Genomic DNA, 14,326 nt, shown 5'->3' on the forward strand with positions numbered 1-14,326 from the left:
ACTACTGTCCTCACTGAAGCCAAGAAGGGTTGGAGACTTGATGGGAGTTTTGCAGAAAATAGTACAACAGTGTTTGTTGCCCACAGGGTTTCACGGATCATGTTCATAATGTGGTAACCATCCCATTCATTCCCTGAGAGATAGCTCTTCAAACTCTTAGAGAAGACTGGAGTAGAGTTCTTCATGCTGTGGGCCCTCCTATGGGTTCCATGCCAACAGGCAAACCTTCCCCATCCCAGCCATTCTGAGACACAGCCCATGGTAGGGCTGACAGACACTTGGCCTTATCCAGCCTAAGAAAACAAAGCTGGGGAATTCCCCATCTGTCGCCACCCTGGCGGCCACATGTCCTGTATCTGTGGCTGCGCCAGAGCAAACATGTGGGCCTCCAGGTACAGGACTGCTTAAGTCAAGGGTTTCAGGTCACACTGATGAATCATTTTGCAAACAAATGCCACAGGTCTCCTCTCAGACTGGACAGCATGCAAGGACAGTGTCAGCAGATCTGACCCTAAAAATAGGCACTCTGAGCCAGTCTGGAGGTTTCGTGTAAGGCTGTTACACACTTACGGAGCAGTATCTCTTAACCCAGCCAGGCACCCGGGGCACCCAGGTAAGGTCCTTGAATGGGAAGGTTCTGTCTCTGGGGTTTAGCCAAGTGCCCTTTGAGAAAATGGCTATGGGGATTGGGACCCTCTCTTCCACAATTTCTGGAGCTGTGGAGAACATCCTTTTAGTATGAAAGACTTCTCGCTACCCCAGCATTCTCTGGAGACACCAGTGAATTGCTGTCTTTCTTTACCTTTAATCTGAATTCCCTCGAATTCTGTGTAGGGCAGTATAAATTACAAACTAGCACTCAAGCCTCTGGTGTCCTGGTGAGTGCACGGCATCCTCAAAATAAGATAGTCCTTAAAGATTTCACACTCTGGAGGGGAATACAGGGTGGGGTGTGGAAACACCCCAGTAGAGACAGGGCAGTTGGATGATGGATAGAGCCACTCAGCTTAGATAACATGCATGTGAGGTAGGATGGGAGAGGGTACCCCACTTCTCAGGTCCCAATGCCCTTGTTTTGTGGCCCCAGTAGACACTGGTGGGCCTGAAGCTTAAGAACTGTTGGGACTACCAGCAACTGACTGTTAAGAAGCTGAAAATGCTCTAAGAAAGGGATATGAGTGTCTTATGTGAAGAGGTCACCAGCCCCTGGGGGAACCCTTATATGTCATGTTCTTTCTGCTGCTTTGACGATTTCCCTGCAGCCCCTCCTTGTTCTCACTGCATGGAGCCTATGGGCAAGTTAGAGAACTCTGACATTTACTTACCAGCAGTGGGACTGAGTGAGGGCCACCCAGGAAGTGCTCCAGGCATGAAAGTGGGAAGTGGGAGATCAGAGGAGAATTAGGGAAGGCCAGGCAGCTCTAAGCCACCTCAGGGACTAAGGATGAGAGGAACAGAACAGCAATAGCTCCTCTTCATCAGTGACCAGACACCATGGCTGAGGAGGATGATTCAGCCCTGGAGTGACAGTTGAGCGGGAGGAACATCGGGGCATGGGTGAGGGTAGACTTCCTGTGACTACTGTCTCTCCCATGACAGATAAAAGAACAGAGTTGTGCACTCAGCCATAGAACTTCCTGAAGTGTTTCCATGTGCCCAGGACCCTTTGATTGCTGGTGTCTGCTTTTGGCTCTGGATTTTAGAGTCAGTGTCTCTCATGTAGCCTAAGCAGACCTGGAACTCACTAAGTAGTCCAGGCTGGCCTCAAACACATGACAATCTTGTTGCCTCAGCCTCCCTAGTACTGGGATTATAGGCTCCCACATAGTTTTGGGGGACTTCCCTTAAGTATTAATACAGTTCCTCTATTCCACAGTGTCCCCCTTTTCAGATGAGAAAACTGAGGTACGGTGAAATGGTGTGGTTTCCCTAGGCCGTACAGCTTGGGAAGTGGCAGACACTGGAGCCCAATGTGCCTCAGAGGCTGAGGTACACCTACCTTGGGCCTGGTGCTGTTTGTGTTTAGGCAGCCATGGGGGCCTCTCACTTGGCTGCTCTGTTCTGGGTGCTACCCAGGGATGTGTGTGCCTGGGAAGAGCAGTACCAGGGGCTGGGCTAAAGGATGTAACTGCATTTGTCCCCAGCTTGGCTCTAGAGCAGATGACATTTGATTTCTGTTCTGGTGGGCCTGGATGGTTCTGTGCCTTCTATTTCCACAATAAAGAGGTGGTGAAGGCTCCTGGCAGCCTGGCAAGTCCAGGGGAAATGAATTATCTCAGAAAAGCCTCAACTGTACTTCACACAGGATCCAATGAATCCCACCACCCAAAGGAGAGTGCTGAGTTTCGTTATTGCCATATTTTATGTGTATTGGTGTGAAGATGTCAGATCCCCTAGAACTGGAGTTACACACAGTTGTGAGCTGCCATGTGGGTGTTGGGAATTGAACCCGGATCATCTGGAAGAGCAGACAGTGCTCTTAACCACTGAGCCATCTCTCCAGTCCTCCATATTTTCTTCTATAACTGCCCTGCCATCACCTTTTGCCCTGATCACCTGACTCTACTCTCTCTTCCCTTGGTTTAGAACATCATTCACCTCCCTTCTTCACCCAAGTCTGCTCTGTATAATATTCTTCAAGCTGATGTGGCAGGGCTAAAATGATCTCATTTTATTCCCCAGCCATTTTATTATCCCCATTTAAATGTCAGGAAGCTGGACATGAAGTGTATAAGATTTCCAGGCCCAAGACAGCATGTGGCACAATTCTTCCCCACATCAGGAGTGAGGCACACAAAGCCAAAAGGCAGGGTTGGGGAGGAGATTCAGTGGCTAAAGTTCTTACTGCACAAATAGCTCAGATTCAGATCTCAGCTGCCTGCAGTCCCCGCACTAGGGGACAGGAGATCCCTAGGGCTAGCTAGACTAGCTGGGATCCATGAACTCCAAGTACAGCAAGAGACCCCTACTCATAAAACAAAACAGAGAGTGAGCAAAGACATCCAGTGCTGACTTTGGGCTGCCACACAGATGCACATGTACCTGCACTCTAACACACATGCCCCCACACATGCATACATACACATCTTTTAAAAAGTCAGGAAGCACGGGTTCATTCATATGAGCTCATCCTCTGACTGTGAATGTGGTGAGCTCTTTGTTGACATAGTTAGGATGGAAGACTGCTGAGCTGAGTCCCCGCTGTACCCCCATTGAGTACCCCACTTACTAGCTTGGTGTCATTTTCTTCCTTTTTCTTTTCTTCCTCCCCCACCCCATTTGGTTTTGTGAGACAAGGTTTCTCTGTATAGCTCTTGGCTGTTTGGAACTCACTCTGTAGACCAGGCAGGCTGGTCTCAAACCCAAAGATCCACCTGCCTCTGCCCCGAGGGCTGGGATTAAAGGTGAGCATCACCATGCCTGGCTGATGTCTTTTTTCTTAGCCTCACATGTTTTAATGTGGTGCACTCTTGCTCCATCTAGGAGGTTTTGAGAACAGACAATCCCTGAGAATACAATGAGTGAGGTCACCCGAATGCTCATGTCTGAGTGTGGCCAGGATTGGGATTTCTCTGAGGACTTCCGTGGTGATTTTAAGAGACAACAGCCTTAGCTCCAAGCCTTGCCAAGGTCCTTAGCCTTTCTAAAGTGTCACTTGAAAGGCAGATCTAGTGAGGAACAGTGGTGTGGATAGGAAATAGGGGCTCATAGTAGAAGCTACAAGCCCCCCCTCCATCCATATGAAGCATCCTTCACCCTTCTCCATGCTTGGCTTGTTCTGACGTGACAGTCTGTGGGCAATGATTCTTTAAAGAGGTTGTGATGCTGGGAAACTGCCTGCAGCAACCCCACATATCTCAAGAGGGGCAAAGGCCCAACTACTCAGGAGACAAGAACCACAGCTGTCCTGGTCAGTCATCATATGCACCATGGACCTCATCTCCCTTGACAGAGCTCCCCCTTTGGGCTGGCTCTTTTGTCTGAGAATGAAGCGAAGTGTGGGCCTCCAGCTCCCTGACATCTGCAGGAGGCTCACCTCTACCAAACCAAGATTGGGAAAATCAATTAGGAGCTCATAAATGACCACCAAAGCTCTTTGAACCATTTGAAGAGTTAATCAAATGAGTTCATGACATCGACACCATTGGAAGAATATTAAATTCCTGCTTAAATGAAGGCTTTTCTGCTTTTTTTTTAAATAAAAGGATTTTATATTATTTCACATAATTACCTCTTGTTAACATACTTGCCAGAATCCAAAAGAAAAAAAAATCTGTTAAACTTGGATTATGTCTGATACATTAAGATTAAATTACAGGCAACAACAACAACAACAATTCCTGGGCTCTCGTGTCCAAGTTTTAATTTTAAAAAAGCCCACAGATTTTATGTTCTGGTTGGGCTCATTTTTGGTAGATTTAAGATGCATAGAGACTTGAGGCAAATTGAAAATATGTATGTACTTATATTTGGACACTCCTGCCAAATTCAAAATCCAGCAGCACGGACTGTTCCACTAACAGTCATTATGCAATTCATGCCCTCCTTTCAGAGAACATTCCAGACCCAACTTGGGTGGTGTTGAGGAAGCAATGTGGTTTACATCGTATTTAAATTTGAACTAACTTTTCCCCCAGAACACTAATGTCCATGGGCATCTCTGATGAGAGGGCAGACTTTTTTTAAAAATTGCATGTATCGGGTGTGTGTGTATGTGTGATATGTGCACAGGGCTAGAGGCCATGCTAGGTGTCCTGCTTCATCACTCTTTTGCCCATAGTCCTTTGAGGTTCTCTTACTGAACCTAGAGCTGGACCTGCAGGCAGCTAGCCCCAGCAATCCTCCTTCCTCCGAATATCATTGTACAGCGTTGATAGGTTCATACAGTTATGCTTAGCTTTGTACATGGGGCCTGGAGATTCAGACTCATTCTTTTACAGCAAAATCAATTCTCTCCAGTCCCAGGGACAGATAAAAAAACAAAAACAAAAAACTTCCAGAAGCTAAAGATCTTGTGGCTCAGCCTATCCAATCCTTTCTCACACTGACCTGGCCAGGCTTGTCTTGTGTTTGATGTAAGGCACACACATAAAGAAAGCTTTGGCCTAACTTGGAAGGTCCAGTCACAGAGAAAATAGTGCTGCTTCCCAGATACACTGATGACCCCAAAATGTCCTTGAGGACACTGGCTCCTAACCCCAGACCTGGCTGAAGGGAAATCCTGGGCCCTGGCTCTGCCAACCAGAGGTGGGAGAGACTGTCCTCTGCATCTGCAGGCGGAAGAGGGAGGAGCTTCCCTAGGGGTCAGGGTTCCTTTCTCCTGAAGCATCTGGAATACATCCATGCACAGCCTCGTTCAAGGTCTTGGGCTTGCTTACCAGGCGTTCCTTTTCCTAAAGATACTATGCCAGCCTTGGGGCCTCTATAGACTGGAACCCTCATGGTTTCCCGGGAAGCACAGGACACAAGAATGATAGACTGACCTGACTGCCACCCTAAAGCCTGTATACACAACTGCTCTGGGCCCCCAAGAAAGCAGCCATCAGTTTCAGAGTATGCACCTTCTACATACATAACAACCCTAAGACAGAACTTGCATGGGATTTGGGGTGATGTTTCACCTCCATATGCTGATGTATGGCAAACTTACATCACAGACACTGTAAAGAATATGGTTACTTAAAAAGAAAACAAAATCAGACATAATTTCATTGCACTACAACAAGCACTCAGCCAGTGTTAACCTCATATCTTTGTATATGTAGAGTGTGTTGCTTCATAATCTTGGCTTCTTGCTAATGACAGGCCCCCCAAGATCTCCTCGACTCAGGGTCTTACTCTACACCTATGGGTATAGGTGGCCTGGAACTTGCTCTGTAGACCAGTCTGGTCTCAAACTCATAGTGCTGAGATTAACATGCACCATGATATGTGGCTGGCCTCTTGTTTTCTTTAATTTCTCCAAATCACCACAAACATAGCTTTAGGGCTGGGTGAGGGAAGGACTGACATAGCTACAGGTTCTCCAAGCTGACAGTGGGAACCCCAGTTTCAGTAGATGCATGGATGTCTCTAGCCTGGAAACTCCTTACCTGGTAGTTTCTGGCCCCAAGCCTTTTCACCTACCTATTCATCAAAAGGGAAACTCAAAACTGCTTTGCTTTAGTTTAGAACACTTTGGATCTCTGCTTCACACTATCATTTTCAGGTGGTGTACTGCATTTGGTTTCTTTTGCTGCAGGAGAAGAGTTTTGTTTTGTGTTGTTGTTGTTTGTTTGTTTTTGTTGTTGTTTTGCAGACAGGGTTTCTCTCAGTAATAGGTTTGGCTATCCTAGAGTTCATTCTGTAGACCAGGATGACCTTGAACTCAGAGATCTGCCTGCCTTTGCCTCCCGAGCACTAGGATTAAAGGCTTGCACCACCATGGCTTTCTGAAGAAAAGATTTTGATTTGCTTTTATAACTGCAACTTTAAGCTTGTCATGGTGGTTCATACCTGCAATCCCACTTGGGTGGCTGATGTAAGAGGACTACTCAAAGTTCAAGGCATGACTGGCCTACGTAGTGATTTCTAGGCCAACCAGAGCGTACATATTGATGTTCCATCTCAAAAGTAAAATACTTTATAAAACTCTGGTAGCTCTCTGGCTTTCTATGTAAACATCAGAAAATGGGCTGGCTAGATGACTCAGTATGTAAAAGCACTTGCTGGTAAGCCTAACAACCAGAGTTTGATTCCCCAGGACCAACATGGTGTAAGAAAACAGATCCCTACATGCTTCCCTCTGACAACATATGGAAACACATGCACACATGTGTATATATGTACACATACACACTAAAAAATTTTTTTAAAAAATAAATTAAGGGCCAGGTGGCACACACCTTTAATCCCAGCACTCAGGAGGCACAGGCAGGTGGATCTCTGTGAGTTGGAGACCAGCCTGGTCTACAAGAGCTAGTACCAGGATGGATCCAAAGCCACAGAGAAACCCTGTCTCGAAAAATCAAATAAATAAATAAATAAATAGATAGATAAATAAATAAATAAATACAGCAAGATGGCTCAATAGGTAAAGATGATCGAAGCCAAGACTGAGTTCAGTCACCAGAACCCAAACGGTGGAGGAAGGGAGCCAGCTTCAACTACTTACAATATTTTTCCTCTGATCTCTACACATGTACTGACACTCTCCCCAATAAAATAAAATCTATAAACAATATCAGAAAAATATGGATTGTATTCCTATATGGAATGACAGGTCGCTGTCCTGTGACAGAAGGTGGAGTGGCTCTTTAGTGTGACACAGTCCCCATTATACCCCATTATGCCACTAATAATCAAGTTATTGTTTGTTCCTTAGTATCCAACTGCTTCCCTCCACTAAGTTAGCTATGTCATCCACCTGTCCCCTTTGTGAAGGAGCCCAGTTGGCTTCTGTTCCTCTGAGAAGGATGCTCAAACAGGCCAAGAAGCTTTCAGAGCTGGCATTTGATTCCTCAGGTCCACATCTTTAAGTATGAAGCTGTAACAGGAATCTGGAACACTGTCTTGATAGCCTGCCCAGCTCTCATTATGACATTTAGCCTGTGATTGATACAGTGTGTCATGAAGACCTTGGCAGTTAATCTCTCCGTGGAATCTATGGAAACCAAACAGAAGAGGTTTGCTTTCCCCCTCCCCTTTTAGCTGTGATCTGGGAAACAGACTCTCCCTGCCTCCAGAAGAATGAGAGATTTGAGAGCTGTGTGGGCAGGATTTGGGGGTGCACGGCCGTCTTCGGGATTTGGAAAGATGACAGGTTTGTGGTTTTTGGACAGCTCTATGCTTTGTTCTATTCCCTGCATTGCGCTGGAGGATAATAGATCCCAGAGCCCCCTTCGAAGTGCCAAGCTACTCTGGGTAGACCACACCACTTCCTCTTCTGTCTGGAAATGCAGCCAAGGTTTTAAATGCAGGGCCCAGGCCAGGGATGGTTCCCTCCACAGTCTAATGAGGGAGAAAGAGGCCTCAGCAAGGGTGAGGCCAGCTTCAATGATCAAAGAAGGCAGATGGAGGCTCCACAATGGAATGGACTCTAGCATCTACCTGAAACTGCATCTTTCCAAGAACCCTTAGTGACAAGCAGGACTCAAAGGGACCTAAAAGTATGGTATTTGGAACTATGATGTCTACCTTAGAAATAAGATGAGTGAGCGCCGTGTATGCCCTCAGTGGTTACGTCTTTGCGATTAAGGCTGCTATGTGCCTAACAAAAAGTTGTAACTATGTACCTAGGAGACCCAGAGTTTGGGCCGCTTCCTGAAAGAGAAGCTTCAGCCAGGCCTTGCAATATTGTCCCCTGTCCCTGAAACCCCAGCATGCAGGCCCAAAAGTCAAGTTCAGCCCTCATCACCACACCTGGGAGGAGGCACAGTCCTCCCTGTGCTCAGCGCATCCCTTCTCTGAACCCAGGCAGGTCACTGAAGCCTCAGTCCTGCTTCGAAAGCTCTCACTGAGTTTTTGGCCAGACTTCCCAGGCCTTTGCCATCCATTCCTCTCATCTGTTCATTCATCCATTCATTTGTTCACCCCTCAGTCTATTCATTGACTTTAGAGATAAAGGACATCAAGGAACTCTGCCTCTGGGTGTCCCAAGTCCTTCTCTTCCCAGGACTGCATCTGCTCTGGAAGCCGATGACCTGATCCCATTTCAGTGAGAAGACAGAAGGGATTTGGGGCACTTTTCCAACCCTTCTCTTGATGCTTTAGTCACATGTCAGTCTGTGATTAGAGTCTGTCATCGAGCATAGACTCTCCTAGGATCTTGTTCCAATATGGACTGTCAGGCCCCTGCCGCCTGTATACAATCCCGGAGTCTAAATTTTCCGCTGGTGCCCGTGACTCTAGTGGAGGCGGTCTTTACAATGATACTGGCAGGCTCCAAAGCAGGGTCTCCTCTGCCCCACATGGTCCCTACTGTAACATGATAGATAAAAGACCCAGAGACAGATATTGGGGTTCAAACTTCAAGCTGAAGATCAGAAAAGCAAAGCAGCCAGCCACTAGTTCTTACCTCTATTTCAGATCCTATCTCCACCAAACCTCAGACTAAAATCCTAAACTGCTAAGCTCTCCTCAGCATGCTGGAGAATACTGAGACTGAATACTGGGACCCTATTCCTGTCTCTTATACCTCTCTACTGCTGGGATTAAAGTGAGAACTCTGTTACTTTTTCAGACTTATTCAACTTGGTGTAGTGCTGGGTGGCCTTGAACCCGGAGAGATCCATCTGCCTGTGTCTCCTAAGTACTTAGATTAATGCCTGGCTTCCATGGCTAACTACTAGTATGGGCTACTTTGCTATTTTGGTCTCTAGTTGCTTTAGTAAATCATAAACAATATATCATCACACCCTACTCTAGGAAGCAGCTGTTATAAGGAAGAAATCACAAAGCCTGGCCTCCCCAATCCCTATGGGGCAGACACTGTTAACTACTGATCTTTTCATGCACCTACTGTGCTCCTGGGAAAATGGAATCACTGGTGCATTGGTTTCCGGCTTTTCAATGTCCTTTAAAATTTTTATTTTTCTTAAGAGACTGGGGTCTCATTCTCAGCTCTTAGATTCCTAGTCTGAAACACCCTCCCAGAATATTTTGGACCATAGGTATGCATCACTGTGCCAAGCACTTTCAAAAAATTAATGATAGGGAATTCCAAACACATATAAAGAGAAACTGTAGTGTCTTAGTTAGGGTTCTATTGATGTGAAGAGACATCATGAACACAGCAACTCTTTTTTTTTCACAATTCATTTTATTCTTACTTTCATAAAACACACAGAGATTATATGTATAGCTATTTATATCTTTACATTTGCAACACATCTCTGAAACCATCACCCAGATCAACAAAATAGAACGTTTCTTTCATTATTGTGTTTTCCATTGTTTCTCATCCCTTCTCTTTAGTGATTTCCTGTCCAACATATAATTACCATTTTCATTTCAAATACATTATTTATTGTTACTAGCTCTGGGCATCATATACTCTTTTATGTCAAACTTGGTCTATGAAATGTACACCACAGAATCTATTTTTGCTTACTTCTCTTACTATTTAAGTTACATAATTGAAATTATCATGGGCACTAGTAAAAGTAGGTCTCTAAACTAAATGTAAATAAACTTTCTGATGGCATAATTTAGATTATTTAAATAATACTGCTTGTAACTTTTCAGTCATTAAACTGATTTAGACTTGACAATAGAATAGGCTAAGAACTTTGAAAATGTTGGGAAATAGGGCATGCGAGTGTGAGTCATTATGATCAGAAGAATAAGTGCATAGCATAAATTGCATACAATTCCCAAAATGTATTTGTAGAGCCAGGAGTTATTTAGAAATGGTGGCTCTGGAGATATAATATGGTTAGAAAGCCCTCAGCATCAGTATGGCCACTCTTGTGCTTGGCACCCATTTTTAAGTTAAGTTAGCTCCTGCTACAGAGAAGAGTCATCTGGAAGACACTCCTACTGGTGGGAAGGCAGACGAGGTGATGTGCTAGCAAGACTATTCTTCTCAACATATAGTTTTCACTCAGGGAAGCGTAGAGGAAGACATGATAAGATTGTACCACACTGCTCAAGATTTCAAAATTATCCATTGTTTATGTTTTTGGAGTTTAACATAGTTATCATGACCTCAGACAACTAAAACTTAGAAAACAAAGTGGTAGATACATGAGACCTCTATAGATTATCTCAGATGGTTACTACTGAGATTACATATGTGGGCCCTGTCTTCTTTAGAGAACACCAGTCCTACTGAGATCAGGACCCATCCTAAGATAGTCTGGATTCATTTGAACACAGCAACTCTTATAAGGAAAACATTTCATTGTCGTGGCTTTCTTACATTTTCAGATGATTAGTCCATTATCATCATGGTGAGACATAATGGTCTTCAGGCAGACATGGTGCTGGAGAAGTAGCCAAGTGTCCTACATCTTGACTTGCAGGCAACAGGAAGTGGTCATCTGAGATACTGGACATATCTTGGGCATGTATGAGACCTCAAAGCCTGACTCCATGGTGGCACACTTCCACTAACAAGACTACACCTACTCCAACAAGGCCACACCTACTAATAGTACCACTCCCTATAAGATTGTGGGGGCCAATTACATTTGAACTACCACAAGTAGCTACTTTGCAACCATCATCCAAACCAAGCCACCAACCCTAGCCAATCTCGCTTCACACACCTCCATCAATACCCTACCCTCCAACACTGTATTTTTGTATTATCAATTATATTTTTATTTTATATGCGTGCATACCACAGCACATGTGTGAAAGAAAGTCAGAGGACAACTCTCTGGCATCTATTTCCTTCCTCCTTCATGTGGCTCCTAGGAATTGAACTCAGGTCTCCAGGCTTATATGACAAGCATTTTACCCGATGGGCCATCACACTGGCCCTCCAACTATATTGTTTTGATGCAAATTCTAGACACTATATCATTTCACCTGTGAATAGTTTACCATTTATTTACTTACTTACTTATTTATTTATTTATTTATTTATTTATTTGAAACAGGGTTTCTGTGTATAGCCATGGCTGTCCTGGAATTGCTCTGTAGACCAGGCTGGTCTTGAATTCAGAGATCTGCCAGCCTCTGCTTCCCTAGTATTGGGATTAAACTATCATCATACCCAGCTTACAGACTTATTTTGAATTATGTATATGTGTGTAGAATGCACATGAGAGCAGCTGCTGGCAATGTCTACAAAAGGGCAGTGGATCCTGTTGGAGCTCAAGTCACAGGTGGTTGTGAGCCACCTGATGTACAAGTGCTGGGAACTGAACTCAGGTCCTATGAAGGAGCAGTATGGGCTCTAAACTGTTGAGCCAACTCTCCAGACTGTGAACCTGGTTTAAGTTTCTTTACCATTTAAGTATTTAATGTGTTGAGTTCCCTAGAGTTATTTTTAGTATATAAGTCCAAAATGTCCTTTTGTAAGAGGCATACACCTTTCAAGTTGTATTCTGTGTAGTCTTCCATCCGGATGTTCTCTGAAGCTCCCAGCCTTTCTAAAATTCTTTGATTTTTTTCTATTGCACTGTGATAGAAAAAAAATCTCAGCTGCTGAAGCTACTTGTGCCAAGTACCTTCAATGGACCATTTCTCTCATATGTAAAGTGGGCATAATAGCACCTTTCACAGAGTTAAGACTGGGTTAGTGATTTTAAAGAAATTGGAACAATAGCACCTGTAAGCACAGGCCTCCCTCAGAACTCACGGAGGAATGGTCCCAGGCCTTCAGGGTCCCCAAATCCATATATGTTCAAGTCCCTCCTATAAAATGGCACAGTTGGCTTGGGAGAGAGCTTGCCATTAAGCACAGAGCCCCAGGTTTGAGCCTAAGCCCCCTATAAACTGGGCATGGTGGTACAGACCTATATCAATACTATAGAGGTGGAGGAAAGGTAAGAAATTCAGGATCACTCCTCCATATATAGCAATTTGAGGCCAGCCTGGGCTACAGGAGACCTTATTTCAAAAGGGGGCAGAGCCAAATATTTGCATATGGAAATTTTAAATAATCTCTGGGTTACTTGTGATACTTGATACAGTATATATAGTGTATAGTATTTTGATCCTTGGTTGGTTGAGTCTTTGGATGTAGATGAACAGCTATGAAAGTCAGATTTACTTGTCAAATCAACAAGATTCCTGTGGGACAATGGAAACATTTCTTCCCCATCCCACCAGCAGAGCCTGACAAACTGTCTCAAACAATTTTCAACCAGCAGACACAGCTGTCTAGCTGGGACATCTCTTTTGACCCTCTAATAGGCAGCAACAGTCTCACTTCCAGCCTGAGAGCCAGGAATACGATCTCAACTACTCTAAGATGACTGACACTCACATAGACAACTGTCCTTCCACCCCAAGGTGTCAGAAGTCCTGCTTCTGGAAATGGCTGACCAGAACCAAAACTTCACAGCTCTAGATTCAGCCATGTACCTGAATGGGTTCAAAATGTCCCAAACCAGTGCTTTCCAGAAGAAGGAGAGGGAGAGGCCTCCCCTAGGAAGTCTGCCCCATCATCTCCTTGAGACAGGACCAAGGCACCTCCCACCCCCCACCCCTATGTCTAGGCTAGGCAAGGTATCTCTCCATATAGAATGGGCTCCACTAAGTCAGTTTGTGCTTTAGCGTTAGATCTTGGACCCACTGCCAGTGGCCTCATATATTGTCCCAGTCTCACCATTGTCACCTATATTAAGGGAGTCTAGTTCAGAGCAGATAGGAGGTTGGTGGAGAACTGGGGAGAGCTGGAGGAGAGGAGGAAGGGGGAATTGGGATTGGAATGTAAAAAATAAATTAATATAAAATTTTAAAAAAAAGAAACAGGTGGCTGGGCAGTGGTGGCAAATGCCTTTGATCCCAACACTCAGGAGGCAGAGGCAAGCAGATCTCTGAGTTCAAGGCCATCCTGCTCTACAGAGCTAGTTCCAGGACAGCTAGGGCTACACAGAGAAACCCTGTCTTGGGGGGGGGGGACTGGTTGTCTAGGGGAGTTTCTTAGGCTCAAAGCTGCTCTTGGGCCTGCTGCAACTATACTTCAGCCCCCCCAGCCCTTTTGCTGTATGAACACTGGAATGTTGGGGAGTGTCGTTTAGCTGTCATCATGGCTTTCCTCATTTACCTGTGTGGCCTGGGGTGAGCAAGGGGGGGCCACAGCAGGTGAGGAACACACCCACCAAATTAAGCTCTGCTCCTTATCACCTCCTTTTATAATGTCCACCATTCCCTGCTAACCCCACCCTCAACTCCTTCTATAATGACCTCTGTTCCAGTGATAACCCCATTCTGACCCTCTTTTATACAGAAAGGAAAGAAAGTCACTTGGCTCCAAAATGGCATCAGGAAATACAAAGACAAGCCTCAAGAATGCCTACCCCTCTGCCAAGAGGTTGTCCTTGCAGGAGGGAGAGGGAGAGGCTGAGGGCTACTGTACTCCTGGAGCCTTCGAGCTGGAGCGCCTCTTCTGGAAAGGCAGCCCCCAGTACACTCACGTCAACGAGGTTTGGCCAAGGCTCCACATCGGTGATGAGTAAGTTCTAAACCCAGCCTTACACTGCCCGTATTGCCCTTCAGTAGCCCTGGGGAAGGTGCAAGTGCTTCCTTGATCATTCTGTCCTAACTCCTAGTCACAAGCTTTCCAGGTCAGCTGTTTTATGAGGAGGATATTACCTAGGGCTCACCTTCATTTTACAGAAAAGGCCCTTCTGCAAGGCAGGTTTATTTTTCTCTTGTGTATAAGTCCAAA

General features: G+C 45.2%; 1 protein-coding gene across 1 annotated transcript in view; it reads left to right on the forward strand.

Annotated features, from left to right (window-relative positions):
- Nucleotides 1–478: 478 nt before the first annotated feature.
- The window catches only part of Dusp29 (dual specificity phosphatase 29), a 36,160-nt gene continuing 22,312 nt past the window's right edge, over nucleotides 479–14,326 (forward strand). The window contains exons 1-2 of the mRNA XM_051174771.1: nucleotides 479–613; nucleotides 13,886–14,110. Coding sequence (XP_051030728.1) covers nucleotides 13,914–14,110 — 197 coding nt within the window. The 5' untranslated portion in view covers nucleotides 479–613; nucleotides 13,886–13,913. The remainder of the gene's footprint in view (nucleotides 614–13,885; nucleotides 14,111–14,326) is intronic.

This window comes from Phodopus roborovskii, unplaced genomic scaffold (assembly GCF_943737965.1).
Source record: "Phodopus roborovskii unplaced genomic scaffold, PHOROB, whole genome shotgun sequence".
NCBI lineage: Eukaryota > Metazoa > Chordata > Mammalia > Rodentia > Cricetidae > Phodopus > Phodopus roborovskii.